The sequence below is a fragment of the Filobasidium floriforme genome (genome assembly GCF_021052385.1).
Source record: "Filobasidium floriforme strain CBS 6241 chromosome Unknown HD553scaffold_16, whole genome shotgun sequence".
Lineage (NCBI taxonomy): Eukaryota > Fungi > Basidiomycota > Tremellomycetes > Filobasidiales > Filobasidiaceae > Filobasidium > Filobasidium floriforme.
This window is the reverse complement of record NW_025763637.1, coordinates 461,138-486,827: the sequence shown is the minus strand read 5'-3', so window position 1 is coordinate 486,827 and position 25,690 is coordinate 461,138. Positions and strand designations below refer to the sequence as shown.

General features: G+C 53.3%; 7 protein-coding genes across 7 annotated transcripts; 2 read left to right on the top strand and 5 right to left on the bottom strand.

The window, feature by feature from the left end:
* Window positions 1-67: 67 nt before the first annotated feature.
* HD553DRAFT_314544 (putative Pre-mRNA splicing factor) lies at window positions 68-3,364 on the bottom strand. The gene is made up of 15 exons (XM_046180360.1): window positions 3,039-3,364; window positions 2,834-2,970; window positions 2,626-2,754; window positions 2,498-2,556; window positions 2,383-2,439; window positions 2,250-2,317; window positions 1,988-2,183; window positions 1,743-1,929; window positions 1,272-1,670; window positions 1,058-1,204; window positions 970-991; window positions 706-905; window positions 586-639; window positions 374-516; window positions 68-309 (listed from the first exon to the last, which is right to left on the bottom strand). Exons 1-15 carry the CDS (start codon window positions 3,280-3,282, stop codon window positions 264-266), a joined length of 2,088 nt encoding a protein of 695 aa, XP_046035203.1. The 5' UTR covers window positions 3,283-3,364; the 3' UTR covers window positions 68-263.
* Window positions 3,365-3,536: 172 nt separating this feature from the next.
* On the bottom strand, window positions 3,537-8,525 carry HD553DRAFT_351204 (Spc7 kinetochore protein-domain-containing protein). Its single transcript, XM_046183599.1, has 8 exons — window positions 8,171-8,525; window positions 5,136-8,090; window positions 4,938-5,063; window positions 4,691-4,866; window positions 4,450-4,631; window positions 4,131-4,378; window positions 3,813-4,072; window positions 3,537-3,748 (listed from the first exon to the last, which is right to left on the bottom strand). The coding sequence occupies exons 1-8, from the start codon at window positions 8,444-8,446 to the stop codon at window positions 3,643-3,645; spliced, it is 4,329 nt and encodes a 1,442-aa protein (XP_046035202.1). The 5' UTR covers window positions 8,447-8,525; the 3' UTR covers window positions 3,537-3,642.
* A 332-nt stretch (window positions 8,526-8,857) lies between these two features.
* On the top strand, window positions 8,858-9,732 carry HD553DRAFT_343691 (FUN14 family-domain-containing protein; the record flags this gene model as incomplete). The annotated part of the gene is made up of 4 exons (XM_046182901.1): window positions 8,858-9,098; window positions 9,170-9,339; window positions 9,427-9,586; window positions 9,683-9,732. The coding sequence occupies 4 exons, from the start codon at window positions 8,858-8,860 to the stop codon at window positions 9,730-9,732; spliced, it is 621 nt and encodes a 206-aa protein (XP_046035201.1).
* Window positions 9,733-11,990: 2,258 nt separating this feature from the next.
* HD553DRAFT_351202 (uncharacterized protein) lies at window positions 11,991-13,446 on the bottom strand. The gene is made up of 3 exons (XM_046183598.1): window positions 12,994-13,446; window positions 12,697-12,916; window positions 11,991-12,525 (listed from the first exon to the last, which is right to left on the bottom strand). Exons 1-3 carry the CDS (start codon window positions 13,371-13,373, stop codon window positions 12,289-12,291), a joined length of 837 nt encoding a protein of 278 aa, XP_046035200.1. The 5' UTR covers window positions 13,374-13,446; the 3' UTR covers window positions 11,991-12,288.
* A 239-nt stretch (window positions 13,447-13,685) lies between these two features.
* Window positions 13,686-16,841, top strand: HD553DRAFT_69907 (uncharacterized protein). The gene is made up of 13 exons (XM_046184427.1): window positions 13,686-13,799; window positions 13,865-13,960; window positions 14,044-14,124; window positions 14,276-14,339; window positions 14,421-14,548; window positions 14,649-14,871; window positions 14,941-14,951; window positions 15,022-15,607; window positions 15,685-15,806; window positions 15,892-16,032; window positions 16,099-16,148; window positions 16,220-16,336; window positions 16,407-16,841. The coding sequence occupies exons 1-13, from the start codon at window positions 13,788-13,790 to the stop codon at window positions 16,780-16,782; spliced, it is 2,007 nt and encodes a 668-aa protein (XP_046035199.1). The 5' UTR covers window positions 13,686-13,787; the 3' UTR covers window positions 16,783-16,841.
* Window positions 16,842-18,615: 1,774 nt separating this feature from the next.
* HD553DRAFT_69813 (uncharacterized protein) lies at window positions 18,616-20,794 on the bottom strand. The gene is made up of 2 exons (XM_046184426.1): window positions 20,053-20,794; window positions 18,616-19,974 (listed from the first exon to the last, which is right to left on the bottom strand). The coding sequence occupies exons 1-2, from the start codon at window positions 20,396-20,398 to the stop codon at window positions 18,710-18,712; spliced, it is 1,611 nt and encodes a 536-aa protein (XP_046035198.1). The 5' UTR covers window positions 20,399-20,794; the 3' UTR covers window positions 18,616-18,709.
* An 879-nt stretch (window positions 20,795-21,673) lies between these two features.
* On the bottom strand, window positions 21,674-23,966 carry HD553DRAFT_314529 (uncharacterized protein). The gene is made up of 5 exons (XM_046180359.1): window positions 23,015-23,966; window positions 22,703-22,940; window positions 22,362-22,628; window positions 22,155-22,285; window positions 21,674-22,081 (listed from the first exon to the last, which is right to left on the bottom strand). Exons 1-5 carry the CDS (start codon window positions 23,942-23,944, stop codon window positions 22,028-22,030), a joined length of 1,620 nt encoding a protein of 539 aa, XP_046035197.1. The 5' UTR covers window positions 23,945-23,966; the 3' UTR covers window positions 21,674-22,027.
* Between the last annotated feature and the right edge of the window lie 1,724 nt (window positions 23,967-25,690).

The following is a 25,690-nucleotide window of genomic DNA, read 5'->3' as shown; positions in this document are numbered from 1 at the left end:
AACGGATCCACTTCAACACTGTAATGTGCTAGATAACGATCAGCAAGACTTTACAACCAAGCTGTTGCCCCATTAAATGCAGTGACGAGTCCATCGGTGATGATATGGCAAATATGGCAATCATGCAATGCCTATGCTGTCTATAAATGCTAATGGTATTACAACGTGACTAAATGCGATTACCTTCTACAACTGTATTATCACCCAGTGTCGCCCTTCATCTGGTTTCACGGTCATCTCTGCGTGCATGTTTCGCATTCGCGTCATTCCGGCTTGAATTTGCCGCCGCGAAAGGTATAGTAATGAGGACTGAAGGGTGAAAGGGGATTAGCCCATCGCAAGCAAATGAACAGAGAGCATGTGCAGAGCTTACGCTGATTCTACCAGCCAATCCTGTTCGATGACGGTAAGATCCCGGATAAAGCTTTTCGTGGTTTCTATCACCTCATGGTAGATTACCCAATTCGTGGAAGGAGTCCTAGTGAAGAGAACGGATGATGGGTGGACATGGAGGAGCTGTGGGCAACGACACATGATTGAGCAAATTATGTATGTCCCGAAAGAGGCGCATGCCCGAAAACTCACTGCGTTCTCCCGGACACTTCGATAAGTTCCGTCAGGCAGCATGCGGGCGGCATTCTGTTCTTGACATGGACACCGTTGTAAAATCTCGTACCAAGGATCGCGTCGAAGAGACTGACTCACCTTGAAATACCCAGTGACCAGACACTTTCGCAACCTTTTCGCGTCTCCCTCACAGCTTTCAACCGGAATGTTGAACCGCTCCAAATATTTGCCAAGTTGCTTCCGGATGGAGACGGCTCGCAATAAAGCCTTGTAGTTCAACTTGTGAGAAGCACACCATTTTGGAGATTGCCGGCCATAACGGACAAAGGCATTGTAGGCTAAACGAAGAGACGATAAGCTTGAGCATTCATAGCGATCTATGCCTCTATGGTGGAGACTAACCGTTCAGCAAAGTCAGGTGATCCTGAAACAAGACAGAACGTTAGACATTACTTTGCGCCAACGAGCCAACAGCAGTGGGGATACTTACGCCCTCTTCTGCAGTGAATTTGCGTCGTTCTATCTCCCCCATAGCACCCGCGGCCCCCTCTCCAAAGACAAAGACATTCTGTACCGAAGTCATAGCCGCGATGGTCAAGATCTCCTCTCCGCACTTGAAATTGTGAGAATTGAGTAGCTGCAGAAGCCAGGCATTTGAAGTCAGAAAACAACGCAAGGACCGGCACTTTCGGTATGTGGCTTACGATAGCTGCCATCATCGGGTCAACCGGCACTTCAGCCATGCTGGTGCCCAGAGGCTTGGTCAATCTGCCAGAGTCATCGATGGCTTTGAGCGAGTATAAGAACTCCATAGCCCGAATCATCATTTCGCTTGGCGGACTATCCATCCAGTCGAACCTGAGTACATTGTCGACTCCAAGTGCCTTGAGCTGCAGGATGAACAGCGAGATATCCGATCGTACCAGCTCTGGGGGTGTCGTTGGAGGCATTAGTCCAGAGGTAATGGCTGATTGAGGGAAAAGTCGGTAGGATTTGCCCGGCTGAGTACGACCTGCTCGACCGGAACGCTGATTTGCCGAGGCGACTGAACAAGGTGTCACTGTCAAAACGTCCATACCGGTGCGAGGATTGTACGTCTTGATCTATGTGAACGAGATACGTGGACAATAAGTACACATGGTCTGAATTCACGTGTCGAAAAGAAGGCGGCTGACCTTGACGTGTCCGCAATCAACGACATAGACGATCCCTTCTATTGTCACACTCGCTTCGGCAATATTGGTAGCCACGATGACCTTTCTTGTGTCCCGACCAGCGGGCTCGAAAACGACCTGCTGATCCTCGGTCGGGAGACCCGCATGCAGCGGTAAAGGTAGAATCCGAGGTGCCATCTTCGGTAGTCTGCGACATCGATCGTGTCTTAGCGGACCTGCGAATTCGTTGACCAGATCCTACTCACGTTAACGAACGATCAGCGATCTCCTGGCAACATTCCTCGATCTCTTCCCTCCCTGTCAAGAAGACTAGGATATCTCCCTTCGGATCCTTCATGTGAATGTCGAATACGGCTTGAACCGCCGCTTCAACGTAGTTGGGGCTGGGGGTTTCTAGGTAAGCGGTTTGGACGGGGAAAGTCCGCCCTTCGAGCGAGAGGACTATCCGGGATTACGCGCGATCTAAGCATGGTTGGGAACAGAGTGTATAATGATTAGGGAACTTACTAATGGCATCGTCCTGTGACCGATCGTCACCATCCGCGTTCGAGTTGAAGTATTCCAAAAAATCCTCCCTGTACCATGAACCGTATCAGCTGGCAAGCATCTGGTGTCGAAACAGCAACACCTCCAGACTCACGCATCGATGGTCGCTGAAGAGATGATAATCCGGAGCTCGGGCCTCTTACGTCGAATCCTACCGGGATAGGTTTTGGATAAGTTTCAACACGAAAGCTTTGAAAGCGGGAACTGACTTTTTGAGCAGTCCTAGCAAGAGGTCCGTATATGCGCTCCTCTCGTGAGCTTCGTCGATCTGCACGTCGGAGTAAGGAGAGGATCAGCTCCAGAAGGCAGAAGGCAAGAGCTTTTCTATGGTACTGACCATGATTACGCTATACCGACTCAACAAGGGGTCGACCATAGTCTCCCGAAATAACATCCCGTCCGTGAGGTATTTGATCCTTGTCCGCGTTGGTGATGAGAGATCTTCAAACCGGATCGAGTAGCCGACCTTCAAGGTACATAGCGACACATACTAGTCAGCTACAAATCTCGGCTGACTCCAAGGACGAGATCCGAAACCGACTGACCTCGTCTCCTAGCACACTCCCGACCTCCTCGGCTACTCGTGCAGCTACTGTTGTTGCAGCTACCCTCCGGGGCTGCGTGCAAGCTATTACATGGTTCTCCGATGCCCAATTCGCCTCTTTCAGGTACTGTGGTAGCTCTAGAGTAAAGCAAGAGCGCATTGAGCTCGGACAGGCGATCGGTGTGGTAAGTTCAGAGTGTACGTACGAGTCGACTTTCCACATCCTGTCTGGCCAACCACGATCACGCATCCATACTTTTCCACGCAATACAAAAGCTTCTCCCTGTGCTTGTAGATTGGTAGCCGCGTCCGCTGCGATGCCAGAGACAGGGAAGCGTTCAGGTTGTTGTTAAGAGGTCCGGCCAAGAGCGATCCCTCGGTTTCAGCTTCGCGGTCCAGAGTAGAGCCAGGACCCGGTGTTCCTGGTTTCCAGAACTGGAGGGGAGGCATTTTAGTATGGAGCACTACCGATGTGCAATGTTCTTCCTGTGTTGTTTGCGTTAGAAACGGGGATGTTTTACGGGATTGTTATGGATTCTGCGCTCTGCTAAACCTCACAGTTGCACACAGATGTGCAGTCCTCAAATGCCTGCCTCGGTCGGATCGATCGAGGTCGGTATTTGTGAACAATTACGTAAGCAAATCATGTTTGGCCGGTCAACCTCGACGTTTGGCATGGCTGGCCTCTACTTGTCTCACTCTTGTACTCTCAACGCTATTATATCTGTGGCCTGTTTTCCGCTAATATCACAACCGATACAAGTACAACATCCAATGGAAAAGGGTGAAAAAATCGAAGAGTTTCGTAAACTAATAACGCTCGAGATTGGCACAACAACTAGAGAATGCAAGTAAATGAGCAGCTGCGGTAGCTCCTCGGATGTCCTCCTTGATCTCTTTGTTCAACACGTCGGTACTACAGACGGAGAATCCATCGATCAGCAATTGTTTCCCGAACGAACCCATACATTGCGACTCACTCTACCGGTCCGTAGACTTTGGTCACAGCAACACCGATTTGTGAGACAGACTCCGGCCAGGTAGCCAGCATGTCCTCGTCAACCGAAAAGGCCACTTGGATCTTCGATCTTGACCCCGTAAGAAGAACCGTTGAACGGCATTCAAAGGTCTTGGACGCTTCGAGATAAGAGTACTTGGTAGGGTACTGGAGACCCATCAACCGGAATTCAGCCCTCAGCCGTTGAGCGGCGGTCCATAGGCGAGCGGTGAGTTGTACCAGCTGCAAAGGGCAGAGCGTAAGTGTTTCGTTCATGTTGATCTTGGTCGCTACCACTCACCCCTTGGAATGTCGACGTCGTCTTTGCTTTGTCCACTATAGGCTTCATCAGGTCGAAAAGACCCTGAGTGGCCGACACGTCCTGATCCGCCTTCGATAACAAAACGATCGAAGCGGATCCGGAAGAGGGTTGCGAGTCGGAACATGAAGCCGTGAGGCGGATCTCCTCGTCGTAAACAAGTTCGATGCCGGTACTAGTCAGCTTGTCCAATCGCCACGAGTTGAAGTTCTGCAGCGCCTTAAACTCCTCTGTAGACGCCCAATGAAGAAGATATCAACAACCTGTAGAAAGGTCGAAGTCGTCAAGATGATCAACTCACGCTCGAAACCAAACGCTTCGCTCTTGGTGAAACCCTTTCGTTGTTCGCATTCCCGCCGGGCAGCCGCGAGTGCGAGACTGATCTCGTGCTTTTGAGTTTGATGTTCCTCTACCCCTTTCCTGAGCTGTTCTAGCTTCTCAGTCTGTTCGTCGAGTTCAGCCGTAAAGGCGGCAATTTGAGCGCTAAAGAGGTAGTTCATCAGTAGCTGCGCCGTCTCTATCCCTTGTCTCGTCAGTCTTACCCTTGTTCGCCTATAGCCGTTCTCAGATCCTTCAGTTCAACCTGGTCGCATTCGGTGACGGCATCGATCGACATCTTTTCCAGCGCCAATGCCTTTTCGAGTGCCATCCGTCGCTCCCTCAGGTGAGGCAGGGAATCCTGCGCGTCTCGGCGAATGGCGTCGATACGCTCCTTGTCCTAGAAGCGGAGGGAAGGATAGAAGTCAGCCGGGTGTCCAGGCGGATGTGGTGACGAGCATGTTGATTTACCTCTTTAAGGCTAAGGTTCATCGCTTCGATCTGCTTCTGTACGCCGATAGTCAACTGTAGTCGCCAGTCGTACCACTTCTCCTTGGCGAGCAGCCGAGCATTCGTTTTCAGAGACTGAAGCATTGCCTACAACAAGCCGAACGATTTCGAGTATGTTCAGTTAAGTACAAGACTCAAAATCTTGACCGCAACGCTCACCTCAAACAAACCCTTCTCTTCCTCGTCTGCAGCCAGGTATTCTCGAACGACGACTGGATTATCCACCGAAGCGTCCCGGAACTGATAGTCCAAAGTAGCTTGACTCTTCTCAATATCTTGCTCCATCTGCTGGCAAGCCCAGTGGTACATCTTGTAGTAGAACCAGGCGTTCATGCCGGCTGCGTACTCGTGCAGAGGATAATCGCCAGCCTCGCCGGCCATCATTCTTTGCATATACTCGGCTGGCATGCCTCCGTTGAGCACGCTCTTCCTCCTCGTAGCGGTCGGCATCGACGTCATGAATTGGATCCCGGCCATTTCCAAAAAGTCGGCGAGCGCTATGTTCGAGTACTCGTCCTGAGCCCATGCGGGTTGTTCCACCGTCTCGGTTTGCGACAATCGCGAAGGGGTCGTAGGCCGATTGACTTTGGTAGGAGAGTTCATCATCGCTCGAGCGGGCGATCGTGGCGCGAGGTGTTTGTGAGGACTCTTTTCAGGAGCGCCAAACACGCTCAACCGCTTGTTCGGTGTCCGAGGTCCAGAGGCTCTGACACTCGACTTGACAGGCGATGTCGACGAAGAAGCGCTTCCAGCGGGCACGTTCTCCTTGTCGGCAGCCGCATCAGTCCGCCTCGATTTGGTAGCATCTCCTTGTTGCAGATCGGCTTCGAACGATCGTTTGGCAGGAGAGACCTTGCGAGGAGTGACAGACTTGGTCGGCGTGAAGACCAGCTTCTTAGCGACTTCCTTAGCGACTTCGACGTTCCGGCCAACGGGATCGTTCTCGGTTGATGAGCCAGCCATTCTCGGTGGGCTAGGTGAAGCACCAAATGGGTCTTGCCTGGCAGCGAGGACTGAAGCGTCCGGTTCTGCTGTTGCGAGCGCTCGTCCGGAGCTAGAACCAGCAGGAGGTGATGCTGCGCGAGAAGCATTGGACGAGCCGACTCCGAGCGAAAAGACGTTTGAAGTTGGTTCTGAGATAGCCTCGTGCTGCTGGCTCAGGATCCCACCCTGAGCGATCGTGAAGTCCATGCCCTCCTCCTCATCGGCGTTATTAGTGCCACCAAATCCAAACACGCTAAATCCCGTCGAATCCTCGTTTCGCTTGAACGACAAGGTCGGCTCACGGGGCGGCAACTCGTCGTCGTCCACGCTGCTGATCGTCTGATCCTCCCGAGTGAGGATCCCACCGACTGCGATCGTCTCGTCCATCTCGAGACTATCATCCCCGTTGGAAGCCATGACAGGCAGGGTGAAGACCCTCCCGTCCTCGGAAGCGGTCGATGCGGTTCCGAACGGGTTGTTCAGTCCCGGGGTCACGCGGAGAGGGGAAGAAGAGGTCGAACTAAAGATGCTCCCCATCGTATGACCTGCAGCGGGGTCGTACCCATCCGGCAATTCCGTGGTATATCCGATGCTGACCGCACTTCTCCAAGCGTTGACGGGTGGCAAACCAGGGATGATCCCCCCTACGGCTACTGTAAAGTCCATCGTCCTTTCTTCCGGCCCATTCTTCCCTCCATTTTGAGGTTCCTCGTCCTCATCATCGTCTTCGTCATCATCTTCCGAATCCTCCTCTTCGTCATCCGATCGCGCAGAGACGGTGCTAGCGGGAGATCCAGTCGGCCTCAACGTACCCATACCGGCGACAATCTCGGTAATGTCCATATCCACCGTGACATCATCCCCGATGCTCAGTCTCCCTCGCATCTTCTTGGCCGGCGAAGCAGGGACGATGTTCGAGGTAAAGATCGAAGAAGCACCCGTATGGTCATTGTCTCCGGCAGCGTCTTCTCGTTGAGCCTGACCATCGAGTGCGAGATCCGAGCTGAACGCCGAGTAAGCGCCCTGTCGAGACCCTTGAGCCAAGTCTCGCCTGACGCTGAATCGAGGCATCTCGAGCGGAGCAGGTGCGGCGGACGTCGTTGAAAAGATGGACATCGTTGTGGGCTCATCAAAGGCGACGGCCGAAGTCGAAGTGAAGTCCATCGTCTGCCCCTCAATATCCATGTCCTCCTCCTCCTCGTCCTCCGACTCGTCTCCGTCGACCTCCTTCTGCGCCTCTTCATCGCTCTCCGAGTCGGTCTCGATATCCATGGACATCGCACTCTCGTCTCCAACCTCCATCACAGACCTTCGCTTCGAGCCTCTCCCGCTCTGTCGCTCAGGTTGACCTTGCTGCGCCGGAGTGTCCTCAAAGGGAATCGCTTTCGGCTGAACAAGCGCGGGCAACTCTCCAATGGACGTGATGGAACTCTGTCGGCCGTGTCTCCTGCTGGAACCTCGTTTACTCTGAGTAGGTTCTTCCCCGTCCTGTTGTCCGCCGAGTTTCCCGAAATCGAACCCCTTGTTGGCCGAGTCCCCTTGAGCCTGTGTACTCGCAGCAGCAGCAGCGGCTGCAGCAGCGCTGAGCATGGTCGAGTTGTTCACAGGTGTGGCCGAAACGACGGTGTCGAACATCCTGACATGAGCGTGCGGCGCAAAGGATACGCTCTTCCTGCTCGCCAAAAAGGCACGTCGGGCGGCTTTGGCCTTTTCTTTGTCCGTCATCCCCGCCGTACTGCCTGGTGCTGTGGAAGTATTCGTTCCGGCGAAGCTCATCCGTGATCGGGGATGAAGAGAAGCTGGTAGTGTTAGATCGTTGTTCTGAGAAGGGATATCTTCGAAATCGTCGTCGTCATCGTTGTCCTGTCCACCCGCGGAGTTCGTGTTGCTGAACAGCATGTTCGGTCGAGAGCCGGAAAAGTCAATGGTATGAGCGTATCGATCCGCCCCTCCTGCCAACGGTGAAGACGTCATGGCTGCCGATGTTACACCAGGAAGGCGTTTGGAAGGAGTGGTCTGTAGCGTGGCGTTGGTCCGAGGGAGATTTCGTCGCTGAGAGTTTGAAGGAGAGTTGGGTGATCGACGGGGAGAGTGGGCTGAAGTTGTCTTCAAGATGGATTTTCGAGGTTTCTGAGTGTCACAAGTTCAGAAATGGCGTGACAAGGTTAGCGTTGGAGAATTAGCTAATACGACGTCTTGCCAGGACTCACAGCAACCCTCCTAAAGCTTCTCGGGCTAAGCGCCTTGAGAGCAGGATCCGTAACCCCAGCAGCGATAGCATTGCCTCCTATACTCATAGCTCTTCGTTTGATAGCTTCCTTGCTCTTGTTGATTGGTTTGGTAGCAAGACCTCTAGCGGTCACGTCGTCCGATTCTGAACGGACCAAGGAGGGTTGGACGAGGTGCATGTTGGAAGGGTCGTTCAGGGCCGAGAGAGACTTCCTCGCTCGGGGTAGCACAGCCGGCACTTCTAAGGCTGCCATCATGAACGAGGAGGATGTATACTGACCAGATTGTTGTCGGTGGTGGTGGTTGTGTTCAAATCGCGGTCGATCGATTGATCAGTGTAGATCGTTGGTTGTTGATTGTTGTTGTTGTTGTTTGTTTTGATGAGAAAGACCGGATACGGTTGAAGCAACTTCTACTAACCATTGTCGGATGCAAATATGCGCTTGACCCTAGTTCGGAGCCGGAAATGCGCTTCTGATTGGTCGACAAGTCCGGAGATTTACCTCCGGTCACTCGATCAGAATGACGTCAGCGAGCAGACGAGGTCGAACGAGATGTTTACCCGTTCAATTGTCCAAGGATGTCGTTCGTATTTTGATTCTGCGTACCAGCTTCTTGGCAAAGCCAATTCCAGAACCATCAGGATTCAAGCATCTCGACCTTACACTATGAACCCTCTTCGTCCCACTCTCGGCCTCGCTTCGTCGCTCAAGACGCTCCGGTTCCCCACCCGGCAATTCGGTCAACTCAAGCCGTACCATACCACTCAATTCGCCCGTTCGACACCCATCGCATCATGGTCTCGAAGACTCACAGCCGTCGGTCTGGGCAGTGCAGCAGGTCTGAGCTTGTTTGCTCTCAGCCCTGGGTCGAGCAAATTCTCCCCCATCCGGGTCGCTGAATGCGAATGTAAGCGACAAGTCGCCTATACATCCGTTGGCAGAGTGTAACTGATCGTGTCGACTTACACTCATATCCAGCCTACCCTATCCGAGCGCAGCCTTCGTCGGACGATCTCCCTTCTCAATCCATTCTCTCCCCGTACCAACTCTCCTTTGGCGCCATCTGCGGTATCTGCGCCGGTATCTTTGTGAAAAAGGGAGCCAAGCTCGTAGCCTTTACTTTTGGAGCGCTCTACGTCCTCATGCAGGTGAGTTCCTAAATGTCCTCTTATCGAACAATCTTGATTGAAAAAGAAACTGATCCTTCTCCGCTCACAAAATCTTCCGACTTGTAGTACGCATCGTCCCGCTCGATCATCAACGTAAACTGGAACAAGCTCGGATCCCGTTACGAAGCCCTCTTTGGTAGCAAGACTGCCGAGGGCAAAGTGGCCGCTCCTACCATTGACGGCGTCTATCGATGGATGGTCGACTTTTTGACTGCCAACTTCCAGCGTGAGCCCTTCTCTAGCTCTTCAGCTGACTATACTTACTCGTGCTTGAACACGCTGTGCTGACTTTGGATTGGCTTCGTTCTCCTGCGTATCATAGAACGGGCGAGCTTCATCGCCGGATTTGCTCTCGGGATCAGGCTCGGTTAAGCCAGGAATCGATGCAAATGTATTCACAGACAGGCCCGTAGAAGCGTACGAGATGATCCGTTTGTAAAACCACATCAAGAGAACATGGTCAGGATTAGCGCATGTGTATTGGAATGACCGGAGCAAAGGCAATGTAAAACGGTCCTCTGGTGCGACAGACAGTCTCGTTGACCATGATGGTTTTAAAGGAAGGAACACGACAACAGCACAGTTGAGGCAGAATCTGGTCGAAACGAGTCCACGTGATATCATGAAATTGGTAATCGCGCCAAATGTCCTCGCCCCGTGTCGCGTTTCAGGATGGTTAAGCCCGCAAACATATCGTCCTCTCCCACATCGATGGCCGACAACTTGTCTGATCGATGGTCGGAATGCGACATATATCGGCTGGATCGGACAGACAGTGCAAAGAGGAATAGGTAGATCGTCTAGAGAAAGGGACAAGCTGTCAACTCGACTCGCAGCATCATTGAGTTGTGACTGATCCATGGAGGCAGGGTTGTCCTCATCCTGTTCGCCTACCAAATCATCGTGGTCGGACCATAAGTATATGCTTTTAGATTCTATTCTACTCGGATCATTCACCTCGGTTGCGAATTAGTTCTGATTGACGAATCTCTTGCTCACCCTTAGAATTCAGTTTGAGGATTGCAGTTTTTGTTTGTTGTCCATTCACCTCGCATTCCGTCTGAGCGTGAACCTGCTTGTAGCTAAGATCACTTGGAAAGTCCAGCTGTCCACGCCTATCGTTAGTGCAACTGGGAGTTTCTGTTTGGTTCCCTTTTGAATGGCGTGAACATTACATCATTCCCTGTCAACAACTTATATCAGCTCAATACTGTCAGTCAGACCTCGCTCACCTGCATCGTTGCTGGCCATGAAGGGCAGCAACGCATTCGGGTGGGGAATCGCTTGTCCTAGCAGTACGTGTCCTCTTGTGGTCATTGAGGAAGAGCCAAGATCGTCTGGCGAAGGATTGACCCGCAAGCGTCATCCGTCACATAAGGTCCCCCAATGCATCCAGTTCGATGCGGACACGAAATTGACGTCGACATAATATATATATTTCCGGCCAAGATGTGTGGTAACAGGACAGTGAGATACGCGCGCATACGGAACACGTTTGGTCGGCGGAGGTGCTTGTAGTGGGAAAGATAGCTAGCGGGATTCATCGCATTTGGCCTTGTCATGCCTGTTTGGATGATGAGATACCATGTCATTTCGATTGTTCGAAGGGGTGTCTAGCAAGGGTTCCGCTTCGCATGCTTGGCGAGATTGTTGAGGAAGGTAATATCGGGAGCACAATGGATGCTGTGTTGGCTTCGGCAGTCGCGCGAAGCGCACTTGCTACGGCTTCTAGCGTCCTGCCTTTTTCCAGGTGTGCCGCAGGGATAAAGACCTTCCACTTGATAAGGGTGTCGTAGAAGTTCGATTCTTCCTGAGCTTAACTTATCTGGCAATAGGCCAGCTATTATGCCCACTCGCCTCCTCAAGAATACCGTGGTAATGTTCGCCCAGTCGATTCGCTTCCTCCGCATTGTTCTTGAGTTCAGCGGCGAGAAGTTGGCTGACCGCTTTCACCAAGCAAGCTCCCATAGCCGACAGCCACTTCTTGTCTTCCTTTGCACATTTTATCAAGAAGGTTACTTTCAAACGATCAAGACTGGGCCGGTGGAAATCATGAGCGGTTTGTAGGGAGGGCCAATTAAGGTAGAAGCCTGGAGGTGGATGAGGAAAGGGAGACGGTAAAGTACCTCCTCCAAGCCCGAAGTAGACCTTTCAGAAGGGAGCCTGGTGTTGCGTTTGGCAAACTGGACAATTACTTTGGGATTGATTGTTCAAAGAAGTAAGGTACGATTGTGTGAGAAGCGCCCTTTGCGCTACAGTGGGGAGACTCATGGCATGCTCTTCCTTGCTCAAGTGATCTCCAAAGCATTCTTCGGCTGGAAAGAACACAAAAAATTATTTCCATCCCGCAGACCGAGAATGTCTCTCCGCGCCGGCACTAGTGATGGGTGCATATACATGTCTGAACGATCTGATACGAAGCATCATCTCCTCGCCATTCTAGCCCTCGATTTTTGGCATGTCTATTAATCGGTTCCCATCCCGTTCTGAACTCTCCTAATCAACGATATCGTCTCATCTTTGCTGCCTAGACGTCGCTTCGATAGGTGCTCATCCCGGTCTCTTGATATCCTAACGTGATATCAGGAACCATGTTGATTGAACTCCACGATCCAGCTCGACGTTGTCCCCGTTCGGTTTCAATCAAGACACAACAAATGATAATATCTCCCTTTCTATATGATTAAGAAGAACAAGAAACCCTTTGAGAAACCCTCTGATATACATCAATCGGCCGCCTGCCCGCCCCTTCTATTCTTTGACTTGAAGGGTGAAAGGGGCAAGCGGCACATGAAGAAAGGCCGAATCAACGGACCAACGCGGATGACCGTGGCCTCGCCTGCCAGATCAGCTCGACCGTTGTAGTCTCGCCGACCCCAGTCCAGCCTGACCGGAAATTGTTTCGGCGGCGAGATCCAATTCGCCTGCTCACTCCAACTCTTCCGCCCGACCGTCCCCTAAGCCATCCTCTCCATCTCGTGTCTCCTCGATCCCCTCTACAGCTCCCGGCGCGTCCGCCTGTTCCACCTGCGCCTGCTGCTGCTGCTGCTGTTGCTGCTGCGTGAGGTCCGGCTCTTCTTGCTGTCGTTGTCGTTGGAACCGAGAGCCCGCTAGGGGTTTTCGCCGAATTTCTCGCTGATTTCGTTGTGACTTCATCCAAGCGCCCTGTGGCAAAGGATTGCAGGTGTCGGCGAGGTCGCGATCAGACACAGTAAAGGGACAGATGAGGACAGGAACATGGGTAGTACCGGCGAACAGAGATCAAACGGAAAAGAATACTCGAATCAGCTCGATTCGAGAACCTTGAGAGACGGCCTCGATGCGAATTCGACTCACATCCTTGGGCCGTTTTTGCTTTGCCCACTGCTCCTCCAACCTCTTCATCCTTTCCACCCGTTCCTCCTCCTCGCTCGTTCCACTACCTCCGACACCTTGCCCATCAAACACAGGTTTACCTACGTCAAACTCCGGTTCACCCGCGGCCGAGCTGGAGGGCGTCGTTTCGGGCTCTTCATAGCCGAGACCAGAGAGGGCTGAGAAGAAGATGATCACGCAGCTGTCGGGAGGGATGGGTTGAATAGGTGAGATAGGATCATGTTCGCCCAATGTCAGACCACTTCCATAGCTACTCACGTGAAGAATACCAACAAGAACGGCAGCTGTCCCCTCCTCACCGTCCTGATGACCCTCAAACCGAACGCCCTTGTGACTCGCTGAGGACCGGGAAGGATCCCCTGTTCGTGCTGCGCATGATAGCTAGGCGCCGATAACGGGTGCGACGAGGACGAGGAGGAACCCTGCGATTGCGCTTGAAGGAGATGATCGGGGACGTTCCCTCGATGCAGAGCGTTGACATAATCCGATTTGATCCCTTGGATGTTTCGGAGCGGGTTGTTATCGAGCACGTCTGGGGTCTGGGGATACTCGTTGGTCGGTCTCCGGTCGAGGTGCGAGTCGACCGAGAGGTTGGCGGTCGATGACGATGCCAGGGGAGGTGCGAGCGATTCACTCATGGCAGCTACGAATTACAGTGATCGAGGTGAGATGTATGGCTATGTGTTTCGTTCGAGGTCACAAACCCACCCGATCAACACCGACACATCGACCTCTATCCAATTGTTAGGAAGCTTAGCTTCGGAGGTAGAAGTGAGGGATGCTAAAGAGCTGGAAGCAGAAAAGCGGACATCAGCGCGTATTTCTACTTCCGAGACTGAATCTCGGAGGTAAATACACGGACATACGAGAGATATCCCGCCCGGGGCTCGGTCACATCCACCGAGCCTAGAGGGTTCAACAATCTCGTTGACCATATACTTACTCGTATACTTGTACAACTATACTACTACCGCACGGTTCTCATCGCCAGACTTGTCACAATCACTGTCGGATCCGATAGAGGAGTACATGGTCGCGATATCACGTTCACCATGTCGCTGAAAGTAAGCCCAAGACTGCATCGATCCTCTATCGCCCGAGCTGACCTACTTGCCATTGACTATCGCAGTACCTCCTTCCGGCCATTCAGTCACGTCCAGAAGCCATCAAGATCAGCGAAAATGAATTCGAGAAACTGCTTACGGATGTCATTTCCATCGGTCGGGTGAGCTGCTGTGTCCTGGTCGCTCCTCACGCATCCAGCTGTTGGAACGGGGTCGAACTGAAACTCGCAAATCGATCTCGTAGGAGAAAGTCCCCCCGCAAAAGGCTCATGACGAATTCTTGAGTGGCTGCGAACGGATGTTGACAGATATTACCAAAGCATACGTCAGTATCTCTTTCGCTACGCACGCTGCCCTTACGAGTAACCTATTATCAGGAGCTGATCCTCAGGAACCTATCTGCTACCTTCTACACTCAAATCGGATTGGCCCGCCATATGCATGAACCTGTGAACACTTGTATATGGGGACCACAGCCGATAGAAGCTGAACCGTTCATGAAACCCGTTACGAAAAAGATTGCTCCCGATTACGACAAAGGTTCGTCTTCCTCGAAACTCCGAGAACAAGGGATCGACTGATCGACCTTCTCTTCTCATCTCCTGCACTTGCGAATCATAGTCATCTCTGAACCCATGGATATTGGTACGATGCAAAAGAAGATCAGGGCCAGGGAATACCGAAACAAAGCACAATTCGCGAGGGACCTGACGTTGATCTGGGAGAACTGCTTGAAGTACAACGCCGACGTCAGTCCAGAATCCTTTTTCTACCGCAGCTGAGGATGGCTCGAGGCCGTCTCACATCAAGTCAAGCTGAAATGCAAACCCGGATTCTGTTGCACTACAGCCACATCCGGTCAGGAGTCATGCGACTTTCATGCAGCGGTTGGCGAACCATCATTTGAGGTACTTGCCGGACAAGAGCGATGTAGCGAACGCCCTCAATCCCGAGTATGGGATGGCTGCGAAGAAAGGGGCAGCCGGGAATGGGGATGCTGGTGCTGGAGGCTTGGGTGTCGGTGCTGCGGGGATAAATCGAGAGGCGGAAGGTGCAGGCGATTCGGCTGGAGGTGAGTAGGCTGATAAGTTTGTATCATGAGGTCGTGCTGACGAAATCTCAAATGCTGACGAACTCGCAGTCGACGGTATGGTAAGTCATATGCGCGAGCTTAACCCCCAGAGCGACAGACTAAATGAATTCTGACCCTACTTGCAATTAGACCGGCTTTCGTCCGCCAGCCATCTCGGTCGCCAAGACTCAAGCCATCTTGAGCGACGGCCAGTCATTGTTGAACAACCGTAAACGGCTCGGATCGACTTCGGTAACAGCGCTGCCGGAAGTTCCGAAACGAAGGAAGTTGGAGGCTCCCGCTTGGTTTCCCTCGGAAACGGTCACCTCTACCGATATAGGACAGGACGATGAAGCTTGGTGGGCCGAGCTTGCCCCCGTCGGCTCAGCCTTGCCCTCCATACCTGCGCCGGCATCTGCTATATCAGCATCGACATCATTAGCGGCTGCCGCGCAAGAACGTCCACCCCGCCCGAGCGAGTCCTTGTCACACCGGATAAGTCAGAACATCGCGCTCATGCAGGGGATGAGGGAGACGGCTTCGCTCTTGTCTGCACTTGCAAATGGGAACATCGAAGATCATCCTGCCGCTGAGAAGGATCTCAGGGACCATTCAATTAGGGTGAGAGAGTTCAAGCGGGCCAGGACGAGGTCGGAAAGGGTGGTAGATGAAGGGGTGGCTGCAAGCCAGTTGAGGTTGGCCACGGGAGTCATGTTGAGTCATGCTGGTTTCGAAGGCAAGTTCAGAGTTGCTTAGCCGTGATGGCACGTTCGAAGCTGATATCGTGTATCTGTCGGGTGACCGTGTGCTCAGGCTGCAACTCGATGGCTCTGGATTTCGTTAGCCGGATCGCCTCGGACTATTTGATGGGGCTCGGCAAGACGGCGAGATTGCTCGCCGACCGGGTCAGCCAGGTGGATCAGGTCTCTGCCTCGGTCAGTCCTGTTTGTCGAGCAAAGGTTTGTCTCGAACCACAACAGGGATCTGATCGAAAACTTTGTGTTATTCACGAATCGATAGAGCCTGATCGAAAAGGTGCTCGGGAACAATGGCAACGTGACAACGAGAGAACTAGACGATTATGTTCAGGACGACATCTTCAGGTATGGTGCCAAGTTGGACGACATGCACAAGAAGCTTCGGCAAGCCTTGGACGAGCAGGTAAGGGAGAACACGGATTCTGGGGCATACCCGGCTGCGAACTGAAAACTACTCGATGATCTACAGGTCGAACCGGATGAGGATGACGACGAGATTGGGGAGGATGAATTGATGTTGTGAGTTGATCTCCGAAGTCAACCCTCGAAGAGCTACTGTTTACGTGATTTTCGTTCTGCTCTTGTCGCAGCGGCGGGATGCCGGGGATGGGCGATATGGAGGACTTTCTGGGCTTGGGAGGGATGGGAGCGATCCCCAAGAAACTCTTACGGGACCGAAAATCGAAAGCCAAGTCCGAGCCGAAAGAGTGAGTAATATCGAGCTGTGTCAGAACCGCTACCTTGAGGTAACTAACGTCCTTTTTGCGCCCATATTAGACCCGAAGCGCCTCCCTTGGAATATCCGGGTCCACCACCATTCATCCCGCTTACACCACAAGATATCCCATTTCATATCGGAATCTTGCGGCCGTTCTACCTCGAAAAGGTCGCGCAAGCTCGTGCTCAAGCTCAAGCTACGGCCGAGAATGCCGAGACAGATGCAACTTTGGGTCAACCCGTGGTACCCGATCAGAACATGGACATAGACTCCTCATCAATCGCGCTGGCAGATCAAGAGTGGGATCCGACCATGACGCAGTTAGGCGCCTTCGGTCAGGTCATCGTCAGGAACGTCGGTGGAGGGGCAAAGAAAGTTCAGGACAAAAAGGAAGAAAGGAAAGCCAAACGGGAAAAGAAACGAGCTGCAGGGTGAGTCACGATGCTGTAAGGGAACGACCAGTCTAAAGATTACAGAATTGACCGCACTGCTGGCGATATAGGGCTGGATTAACTGGGGCACCAGAAGAGGCATTATCGCCTGACGCGGAAGCGTAAACTTGTATCACCTCAGCGTGTAACAATGCTACATAACAATCGCCTACAGAAGCATTGACAACTAAAGGTCCTTGCTGAAATGTTCTGGATAAAAGGCTGTCAGCATATCTGGGCGGCCTAAACATGTACTTTATCAGCAAAGGAAGGGATCGAAATGACTGACGTTCATCTGTGACGCGAGCATGAGTCAGGACGATGTTTGAGAGCGGCGCAGAGAGAATCACCTGCGGCGAACCCGTTAGTCTCGCGCGAGGGAATGTCAGTATCCTGGTCACTGTCATCGAGGAAGGTGAGATCGATAGCATTGATGGCGGTCTTGGTGCGACGGGTTGGTGGCCGGAAACAACAGGGGAGAAACCAGAGCTTGAAGCTAAGCAAGATGCCAAACGCAATCTCGAACCTTTGCCCGGGCAAAGAAAAGGGCGAGTCAGGGTCGTTAAGGGATCCGAATCTAAAGCCGGCAGGGTGTAGGCCGGTACTGAGGAGTGGGTGCAGGCAGAGGAGGTACAGTTGGGGAGAGCACAGACGATTTTGATGGACTTGAGACCAGCTCGAGGTTTCTTTCGGGTCACAGCCGACTTAAGTCTCTTGACGTCTGATTATACAAGGCAGGAAGGGTTGTTCATTACAAGAACATGAAAGCGGTATGTACATGAACAACCTTCTAAATTTGCCAAATAAGCATTTCAAGTGGACCCCTCTCTTCTACAACGTTGTCCACAACCAGCTTCTGAATCCATGGTTCAACCATTTGACAGCACAAGAGCTCGCATGTTCGACAAGACCTACCCTACTTGTTCTGACATTGTACAAGTAGAACCTTCCAACTTCCTACTTGGAGATTTACCCATGCAGCAAGCTTCTTTTCTGTGATGAACGGTAAAGCAGGTTGACAGCAAGACCAAATCTATAAGCCCCCAACTGACTCTCGCTGTTGTACCCTATCGTCTCAGATATGGTTCAAGACACAGTCTGCGCCTCACAATGCGCTCGATCTCGGAAGCGACATCGTCCAACTGCCTAGGCGGAACCGACCACGGAACGGAAAGCCTCCTCTGTCCGAGTCAAACAAGCGCGGGATCACCTCATCCCCCCGTTCATGGCGTGCTTTCGTACGACACCCATTCCTGCCGAACCTGACTCGATCAAGAAGAAGTCACAGACGTCCGAAAGAAACATTCATATAATAGATAGAGAGAACCCCGGAAACGGGTCGACCCGAAAGCCGAGACCGTCCGTCTACCAAACAAGACGAAACAAAAGAACAAATACTAGACTAGATAGAAACAGGGACAAATGCGCGCGAGGATGACCTCTTTTTTCTTCTTCCAACTACTATAGAAACAGGAAAGGATGTCGACGACGAAAGACAAGAATGGGAAAGACGGGAAGAGAGGGAGAAATTGTCCGTAATTTTTTTGTGGGTTTTATAGTGTTTTTCTGGTTGGACGTCAATCTTCCTTTTCCGCGGGCGAAAAGACGATGGACGTGCCATGAGCGCGAAGAAAACCGAGAACGAGATTGTTGCTGATAGACTGCTTTCTTTGCTCCTTCCGATATGAGGAGCAAGGAGGTCGACCCTCCTTCGCTGCGTAGCGAACGATGGTCTAACCCCCATGGGTTCGGGCGCATCCCGCGCCCTTTTTTGGGGATCGGTTCCGGTAGCGACATTCGCGAGCAGAAGATCGCTTACGGTAACCGCCTAGGTATGTGTTGATCGATGATATCCTGGTTGATATTCTTGTTGTTGTTGATGATGTAGATGAAGATGGTCGGATGACCCCTTATCCCGCGGGACAACCAGATCACTCGTCGAGATCCATGGGAGCGGGAATGATGGCGCCGACGTCCTCGAGAACGTGTTCCAAGCCGATCGCCTTGAGCTTGGCCTGGACCTCTTCGGCCCAAGACCTCCAGCCTCGACACTCGTCCTTCAACCCGTTCTGATAGTCGGCCTTTCGCTTCCTACTCTCCCTGGCGGCGACACAGTTCCTCCTTCGCTTCTCCTCGATCTCGTCCAAAAGACCCTGTTGGACGTCCTCGCCCATGCTCTCGGGCAGGACGGCATCCCCCGTGACGTCAGACTGAAGCTTGAGCTTCTTCTGGAACCCGGCGGGGATGAGCTTTCGGGTCGTAGATCCCGGCGCAGCGTAGGTCTTGGTCATCGTCGGAGCGTCGGCGTCGAGGAGCGGTCGGCTAGACTTCCTCGTCCCCGTAGGTCCGGCATAAGGCTTCTTCTTGGTCTTGTTGTTGGACCCGGTCAAGCTGGGTTTCCTCGATTTGCCGGATTGGGCGTCTCGAGAAAAGTCCTGCTCTACCTCGATGAGCGGCGAGGGGGGCGAGCTCGACTGCCCGTCCGACGTCTTCCTGGTCATGTGAGGAGGAATGGCCGAGGGGGTCGGCAGGAACAGGTTCCTAGGGGAAGCCGTCTGGGAGATGGGTTCCGACAGGTTGCCGTAGTGACCGCCGGCATAGTTCGCGGCGAACATGTCGAGCGTGGCATCTTGGGGCGAGACGGTCCCTGCCAACCTCATGGCGTGCGAGGGAGAGAGCGGACCAAAGTCGTCTCCGCCTCCGGTAGTCGTCGCGGTGGCCTTTTCCGACTGAGCCTGTGCAGCAGCGCCCGAAGGCATGCCTCCGAATAGCGGAAGACTGAACATGCCCTGCTCAGTCAAGGCCGACCCGTCGACATCGTCAAAGGCCGGTTCGGATCCGAAAGAATCGAACCTACCAAGAGCGGTCGTCGGGGCCGACATCGCCGGCTTGGTGGTACCGGCAACTCCGGTCTGGTCTGGGAACATCTGCCCCAAGACCATATCCGGAGAAGCCTGCTCGATGTCCTCAAAGTCCGAGCACAGCTGAGTCTGGGTCGACCAAGGCACGACGGCCGGGGTGGAGAAGGACGTGTAGAGCGAAGTCACGGCCGAGGCCAGGGCGGCCTGGCTGAACTCGCCGTTGGCGTCTCCCAACAGGGCGCGCAAGTCGAACGATTCGTCGACCGGGGCCGGAGCCGGGGGAGCGACGTCTGGCTCTTCCTGCGCGTTTCCAAAGTTGAAGAAGGCTGAATAGTCTGCAGAGACGTGCGCGAAAGGTCAGCCAGCGTTCCCAGGCCCGTTCGAATCTATCCGCCGACCGCGACTAGACTCACCTTCCATCTTTCCTTCTCCTCCGAGGATCATCTGATCTTTGTTCATCTTGTTATCATCATCATTTCGAACATCAACACTGGTCATCCCGAACAACCCTTGCCCTTCCCCATCGTTCCTCATCTCGGCGAGCTCGAAAGCAGCAGCCGCAATCTCGTTGGCGTTCTCTAGCGTCATGACGCTGTTCATCGTCGTCATCCTGGTCGTCCCGTCCATTCGTTCCTGTTCATCACGGACGACGTTCTCATCCTGTCCCTTTTGTGGTTGGAGGTACGCTCCACCCCCTAATCCTCCCTCGGGAGCAAAAGGGGCGAGCGGGAAAGAGTCGAACAGTTGTTCAAAGTCCATCCTTTTCGTTCGCTGTTGTTGGTGATCCTGTCTGATCGGGTGTTTGTCTTTTGGGTTCGAGTTTGAAGTCGGTAGGTCTGGTTTTCGACCGAGAATCGGGGGAGGAGGGAGGACGGAAGGCAAGAGGCTGGCTGGTTTGGCGATGCCGAGCAGTCGAGAGGAAGAGTCTGGGAATCTACTTGTTTTTGCTGTTGTTGTTGTTGTTGGGTTTTGGTGTTTTGGAATTCGAGTTGGGAAACCATCTTGAAGGTTGACGTCACGAGCCGAAGCTAGGAAAGGTTGTGTGAGAGGGGTGTTGTGGTGGGTGGGGTAAAGGGTTTTAAAATCCGTTCCGAGGTAGTCCAAAGACAGGAGCTGGTTTAGAGTATATTTGGAGGCATGTTGGGGGTTTGTGTTGCGAGAGTCCTGGTGGGGCTCGTTGTGTTCTGGGGCGCGGGTGCCGCTGCTTAGCAGGTGAAGGCTGTCATGATGAGAGCGAGCGTGTTGTGTTTATCAATAATGTTGGCGTAGACGTTGGTATGATCGCAGGTGATATCGAGGTTGTTTGTATCGTTGACGATGATGATGATGATGGTTGAAGAAGGGAAGAGGTCGAAAGGGAAAAGGCGACGCACGAGTTGGCGAGCGAGCGAGCGAGCGAATTGGATCAAAGTTGAATCAGCTTCCGCGCGTGAGAGAGAGATAAGAGTCTTGAGATCACGACGCGTGAGAAGTTCTCACGCGTTTGACCCAAAGTGGTAATTCTCGTCGGTGGGGTTTCAAAGGAACGCCCTTGCTTTCGATCTCTCGTCTCGTCGACCTCGGAACAGAGAAAATCCAAACCAGAAACTCACAAGCCATCTCCTGTAGTTTGTATCGGACAATGTGCGTCTGCGGTTCCTGCTGTGTTTGGGTGAAAGACATTGCTACTGTCGAATAGCGCGCTAAAGGTCCGTGTCTCTTGTCGGTCTTTCTGGTGCTGATTCTGTTGAATGTAAGCGTTGGGAGGATCCGGAACTGAAAGGTAATCTGGAGTCCTGAAGTTTGGGAGAATTGGGATGGGCTAGCTTGGGGTAAGGGGCGAGCAGGGGAAGACGTCGCCCGGAGAAAGAAAGGTGGTGGTCGAGGGGGACGAAGGGAAACGAACGCCGGAGAGACTCCGAAAGGTGAAGACGAGAGAGCTCGCTCAGATGATAGTCTGGGCTGCAACGGGGAAGAGGCCGGGAAGGATCGGTCGATACGGATTCAAGTCAAGAAAGACGTTGGAATGAAAGAGTAAAGAAGAAGGAGTCGTTTGTTGCGTGGTTTCAACCTTATGGGAAGGGGGGGGGGGGAGGGGGGGGTCGCAAGTGTCAAGTTCGGCGTTGGCCGATCGGCTCCGAATCAATGGAAGCCTCTGACTCGACGGCGATATTTGTGCGTGATTGGGTAATCTCATGACGATGACAGAGCATGATAGACCGCAGTTACGTGTCTGATACTGCTCGAGGGGAATCTGCACCAGCCGCGAATGAAGAGAGCCCCTGAAAGCATGATGATATATATGTAATGCCTCGTGCCTCGTCAGACAGTGTTGCCATACAATGCTGCCGGCGTGATGAAGATCGTCCTATCTCCTGGCCCATCTCTCTGCTCCCTCTTGACGGCTTATCAGAACCCAGCGGCTTCGCCCGGCTTCGAGATGACTGTAGGGACCGATGACGGCTAATCGAACAGATCGTTGTCAGCTTGACTATTGCGGTCCCCCCCTCTGTGCTTTTACACGACGACTACGTACTGGAATGAAACCGACCTCCGAACAGATCGCCGTGATAAGCGCTGCTGGTGTGAGGTCATACAAGAGGTGAATCGGGGTGAGATGTGTTGGGATGTCGCCTTCTTCCTGTGCCAATAGGGACGAAGCGTCGCCTACAATCGCAACAAATATGTGTCAGCTGGAAGACCATAAGCGCAACGCTGGCAGTCGACAATTCGCGCAGCTTACCTAGCTCGTTACCCGTCACGGCGTCCAGCAGAACCCTCTCCCCGAACTTGTATGTCTCGCACGCCGCGACAACCGGAATCCTGTTCTCCTTGGCCAACATGGCCACTGCTGCTGTACCCGCTCGAGAGTACAGGCTTCCGTCGGAGAACAAGGCGGCCGTACCTAGAAGAACGAGCGAGGCACGAGGGATGATGCTGGCGAGCGAAGAGAGGAGAGTATAGCTGCAGGGGATCGAGTGGGTCGTCAGGGTTCGTAGCAGTGCTTTGCCTGTGGTCGGGGCGGACGGGCGAAAGGTCAGCGGATGTCATTCGGGAGATCTTTCGCAGAGCCCTCGAATGTACCTTCCAGCAGCGGCCCCGAATCGACAACAACGACGTGGAAGCTTGCCTCCTCGTCTTCCTCCTTCATCTGCTTCCAGGCCTCCAAGAGAACCTGCTCGACCAGTGACGACCTAGCATACGTGACGATCGTATCCCCGTCCCTAATCTTTTCCGTTGCAAACGAGCAGATGACCTCGCCAGCGAGTTCGATCCGTTCTTTTAGGTAATTGTCGATGGCTTCGACGATCAGTCGTTTTTGCTATCGACACGAAAGCGTTCAAAACGATCAGCATGTCGTGTCCGTTGAGAGTTGTAGCAATTAGGACGACCCACCTCGCTCTCATCCCTTATCGACTCGTCCGTTCCGACCCTATTGATTTCTGCCTTTAACCACCTGATCACGTTCCCACCAGCGACCCCCTTTGGCCTACATCCATCTAAGAACCCGATCATCGGACTCAGATGAGCGGGCAAGACCCTGTGCATCTCTCTTGGTGGCCACGAATGGTCGAGAATAACTTGACGGAAAGTCAAGAGGAGCGCCGTGGTCCGGGCATTGGTGCCCCGTAGAGGAGGGCTTTGGGGTTGGAAAGCCGGAGCAGAGGTTGTCCAGGTGGAAGGAGTGGAGAGGAGGAGTCCCAGACGGTAGACGAGCGGGTGGAGGTGTTTGTGAGACGAGGTTGATGGGATCGCGCTGGGCGGACGGGAAGAGGGAAGATGGGAGAACAAGAGGGTCGAGACGGCCGCGATCGAGGTCGCTCCCGTAGCCACCGTCGTCCCAGCTACCACGCCTGCAGCCGGATCTCCTCTAGCAATTCCTGCTGCTGTCGAGGTACCATCCTGACCAGTTCGATCTGCCTTGCTAGACTCTTTGCCCTTGCCATCCTTCCCGACCGCTCCTCCAGATGGTGCCCCCGGTCCAGCTGCAGGCGGTCCACCAGCCCCTCCTCGAGCGGCGACCGCTGCAGCTCGTTTCGCCTTCTTCTCCTCCTTGGCCGACTTTCCTCCCGCCGCCTCTTTGCCTTCCTTGTTCTTTCCCTGAGCTGCTGTTGACGTTGCTGCTGGTGTTTGCGAGGTGGAAGGAGCTTGTTGTGTTTGTTTCTGCTTCTCGCCCGGTTGTTTCGAGCTGGATGCGGTCGGTTGTGTCGATGTCGACGATGATGCGGTCTGCGGGGTGATGGGTTCCGGCATGATACAGATGGATAATTCCTGCCAGATGTTTGTTGTCTGGAAGCTGTTGAGATACACTGACCCCCGTCTCATAAACACATCAGTCCAGATCGTAACCTCGCTGATCGTCATAGCAGTTGTACCCCCCTGCCTCGACATTCTCGTAAGCGCGCATCCCCCCCTGACTCGACGCGCTTCTACGCTTATCGACCTCGAATCGATCAGGAATGCCACCGAGCGCATGCCGGCAAGGGCGATTGATTCTCTTTGAAACGTCGAACCTGTCGGATCTCGCACGTTTCAGGAGGGACGAGCGCCTTCTATCGAACGAAGACCCGGCAATCATGTTGTAGCAAAAGCATGAAAAGGGTACCGGTGTCGTCGCCTTTGCCCCACATGAATCGTCATGGACTGCTTAGATCCGCCGACCGTTCGCGTATTATATTGTCAGACGAAGAACGAGGGATGGCTCTTCCGAATGGCTTCCGATCGAGACGATGGTGATGTGGAATCTCCCTCGAATCTCCTCAAGTCTTCCAAGTCTTCTTGTCGATACTTGAGGTTTTTGATATACTCGAGCCTTGCTGAAATTTGATGGGTCCCAAGTCGCCGCCATCAAATCCTTGGAACAGTTGGACCTGTTGGCTCGGTTGTTGCAGCTCATGCTGTTGCTACTGAGGGATGTGTTGCAGGTCCACGATGCTTTGAAGTAGGCGGGTGGTCCAAAGGTTCGCTTGACTTTGTTCAGCGTTTGCTTGAGCTGGCAACCAATAGTGCCGCACCTGAAGTCTTCATTGGAACTTCAACATGACCTTCATAATACAACGGCAAGCTTAAACTCGACGGACATCATGAGAATACGGTGCATACTCATCGCCGATGATACGTCGTTTCACGTCGAAGCTACCCGGGAACTCCGATCTCATCCCCTTGCCACTCCGGTCTTCACTTGGGTCGTATTCTGCCCCAAATCGTTAATCCTGTCCAATATCCTCTTTCACGCCGATAAATGATTCGAGTCATCCAAGTAAATTTGGCAGAGGGTAGTACATGCGACGACGTGCCTCCCTGTACACGGCGCAAAGCTTTCGACATCGGGACCTCGCAAGCCACGCGCAGCGACCTGAAACGGCAAACAGCAGTACAAGAACACAGCCAGATACCCCGAATCCGGACGGTACGACTGCAGCGCAAAGACCCCTTCACCCGGAGGACACGAGCGCAGGAACGGATACGGCCGTCCCGTCCGTCTCAACACATACGCGCATATCCCACCCTTACCTTGTCTGGCCCCTTGTCGTGGACTCTTTCGGAGAAACCCCCGAGGCCCTTGGTGAGAAGACAAGCTTGGCTCGCTTGGCCTTTTGTTGCACTTGTCACCTGATCATATGACCCGGACGATCCGTACCACTAGAACGAAATATTCTGTATGTCGAGGGAGAACAGAATAGGGGGAGGATGATTTCTCTCCTGCTGGGCGAGAAGAGTGAGCAACATAGGTTAAGGATACATTGTACGGTGTTTCACATCGAGTCGGACGCGATTTCTCGTTTCCCGGTCGAGGGAGAGACCGCTAGAGATGGTAGAGCGAGGGGCAAGCTTGGATCCCGGCGAACCTTTGAGACAGGCGTAGACTTAGAAGGAGTTTGACCAGCTTCGCTTTGTACTGTCAGGCAGCTGGCCGCTAGAGGTGAAACAGACGCGATGAATGGCAATAAGCGGCCGATGGAAATGGGTGGTGATCCCACGGGATGATCGATGACGACGGCGGAGGCGGGGGTCGATGATGGGATCGCTTTTTGATCGCCGAGCGCGACGCCACAGCCCAAGAGAGCCGAA

What these genes read in the sequence shown, in the direction of transcription:
- HD553DRAFT_314544 (XM_046180360.1), bottom strand. Translation starts at nt 3,282, where the DNA reads ATGCCTCCCCTCCAGTTCTGGAAACCAGGAACACCGGGTCCTGGCTCT. An exon ending in GTCGGTATAGCGTAATCATG is followed by an intron (nt 2,557 to 2,625) that starts GTCAGTACCATA and finishes TCCGACGTGCAG; the next exon opens with ATCGACGAAGCTCACGAGAG. An exon ending in AATTCACTGCAGAAGAGGGC is followed by an intron (nt 992 to 1,057) that starts GTAAGTATCCCC and finishes GTCTTGTTTCAG; the next exon opens with GATCACCTGACTTTGCTGAA.
- HD553DRAFT_351204 (XM_046183599.1), bottom strand. Translation starts at nt 8,446, where the DNA reads ATGATGGCAGCCTTAGAAGTGCCGGCTGTGCTACCCCGAGCGAGGAAG. An exon ending in GAAGCTTTAGGAGGGTTGCT is followed by an intron (nt 8,091 to 8,170) that starts GTGAGTCCTGGC and finishes TGTGACACTCAG; the next exon opens with AAACCTCGAAAATCCATCTT. An exon ending in CGACGTCGACATTCCAAGGG is followed by an intron (nt 4,073 to 4,130) that starts GTGAGTGGTAGC and finishes TGCCCTTTGCAG; the next exon opens with CTGGTACAACTCACCGCTCG.
- HD553DRAFT_351202 (XM_046183598.1), bottom strand. Translation starts at nt 13,373, where the DNA reads ATGAGTGAATCGCTCGCACCTCCCCTGGCATCGTCATCGACCGCCAAC. An exon ending in TTCTTGTTGGTATTCTTCAC is followed by an intron (nt 12,917 to 12,993) that starts GTGAGTAGCTAT and finishes CCCTCCCGACAG; the next exon opens with CTGCGTGATCATCTTCTTCT. An exon ending in AGCAAAAACGGCCCAAGGAT is followed by an intron (nt 12,526 to 12,696) that starts GTGAGTCGAATT and finishes CCTTTGCCACAG; the next exon opens with GGCGCTTGGATGAAGTCACA.
- HD553DRAFT_69907 (XM_046184427.1), top strand. An exon ending in GGCAAGCCTTGGACGAGCAG is followed by an intron (nt 16,033 to 16,098) that starts GTAAGGGAGAAC and finishes GATGATCTACAG; the next exon opens with GTCGAACCGGATGAGGATGA. An exon ending in GGGGAGGATGAATTGATGTT is followed by an intron (nt 16,149 to 16,219) that starts GTGAGTTGATCT and finishes CTCTTGTCGCAG; the next exon opens with CGGCGGGATGCCGGGGATGG.
- HD553DRAFT_69813 (XM_046184426.1), bottom strand. Translation starts at nt 20,398, where the DNA reads ATGGACTTTGAACAACTGTTCGACTCTTTCCCGCTCGCCCCTTTTGCT. An exon ending in AGGAGAAGGAAAGATGGAAG is followed by an intron (nt 19,975 to 20,052) that starts GTGAGTCTAGTC and finishes ACGTCTCTGCAG; the next exon opens with ACTATTCAGCCTTCTTCAAC.
- HD553DRAFT_314529 (XM_046180359.1), bottom strand. Translation starts at nt 23,944, where the DNA reads ATGAGACGGGGGTCAGTGTATCTCAACAGCTTCCAGACAACAAACATC. An exon ending in TTCGGGGCCGCTGCTGGAAG is followed by an intron (nt 22,629 to 22,702) that starts GTACATTCGAGG and finishes CCCCGACCACAG; the next exon opens with GCAAAGCACTGCTACGAACC. An exon ending in CGTGACGGGTAACGAGCTAG is followed by an intron (nt 22,286 to 22,361) that starts GTAAGCTGCGCG and finishes TTGCGATTGTAG; the next exon opens with GCGACGCTTCGTCCCTATTG.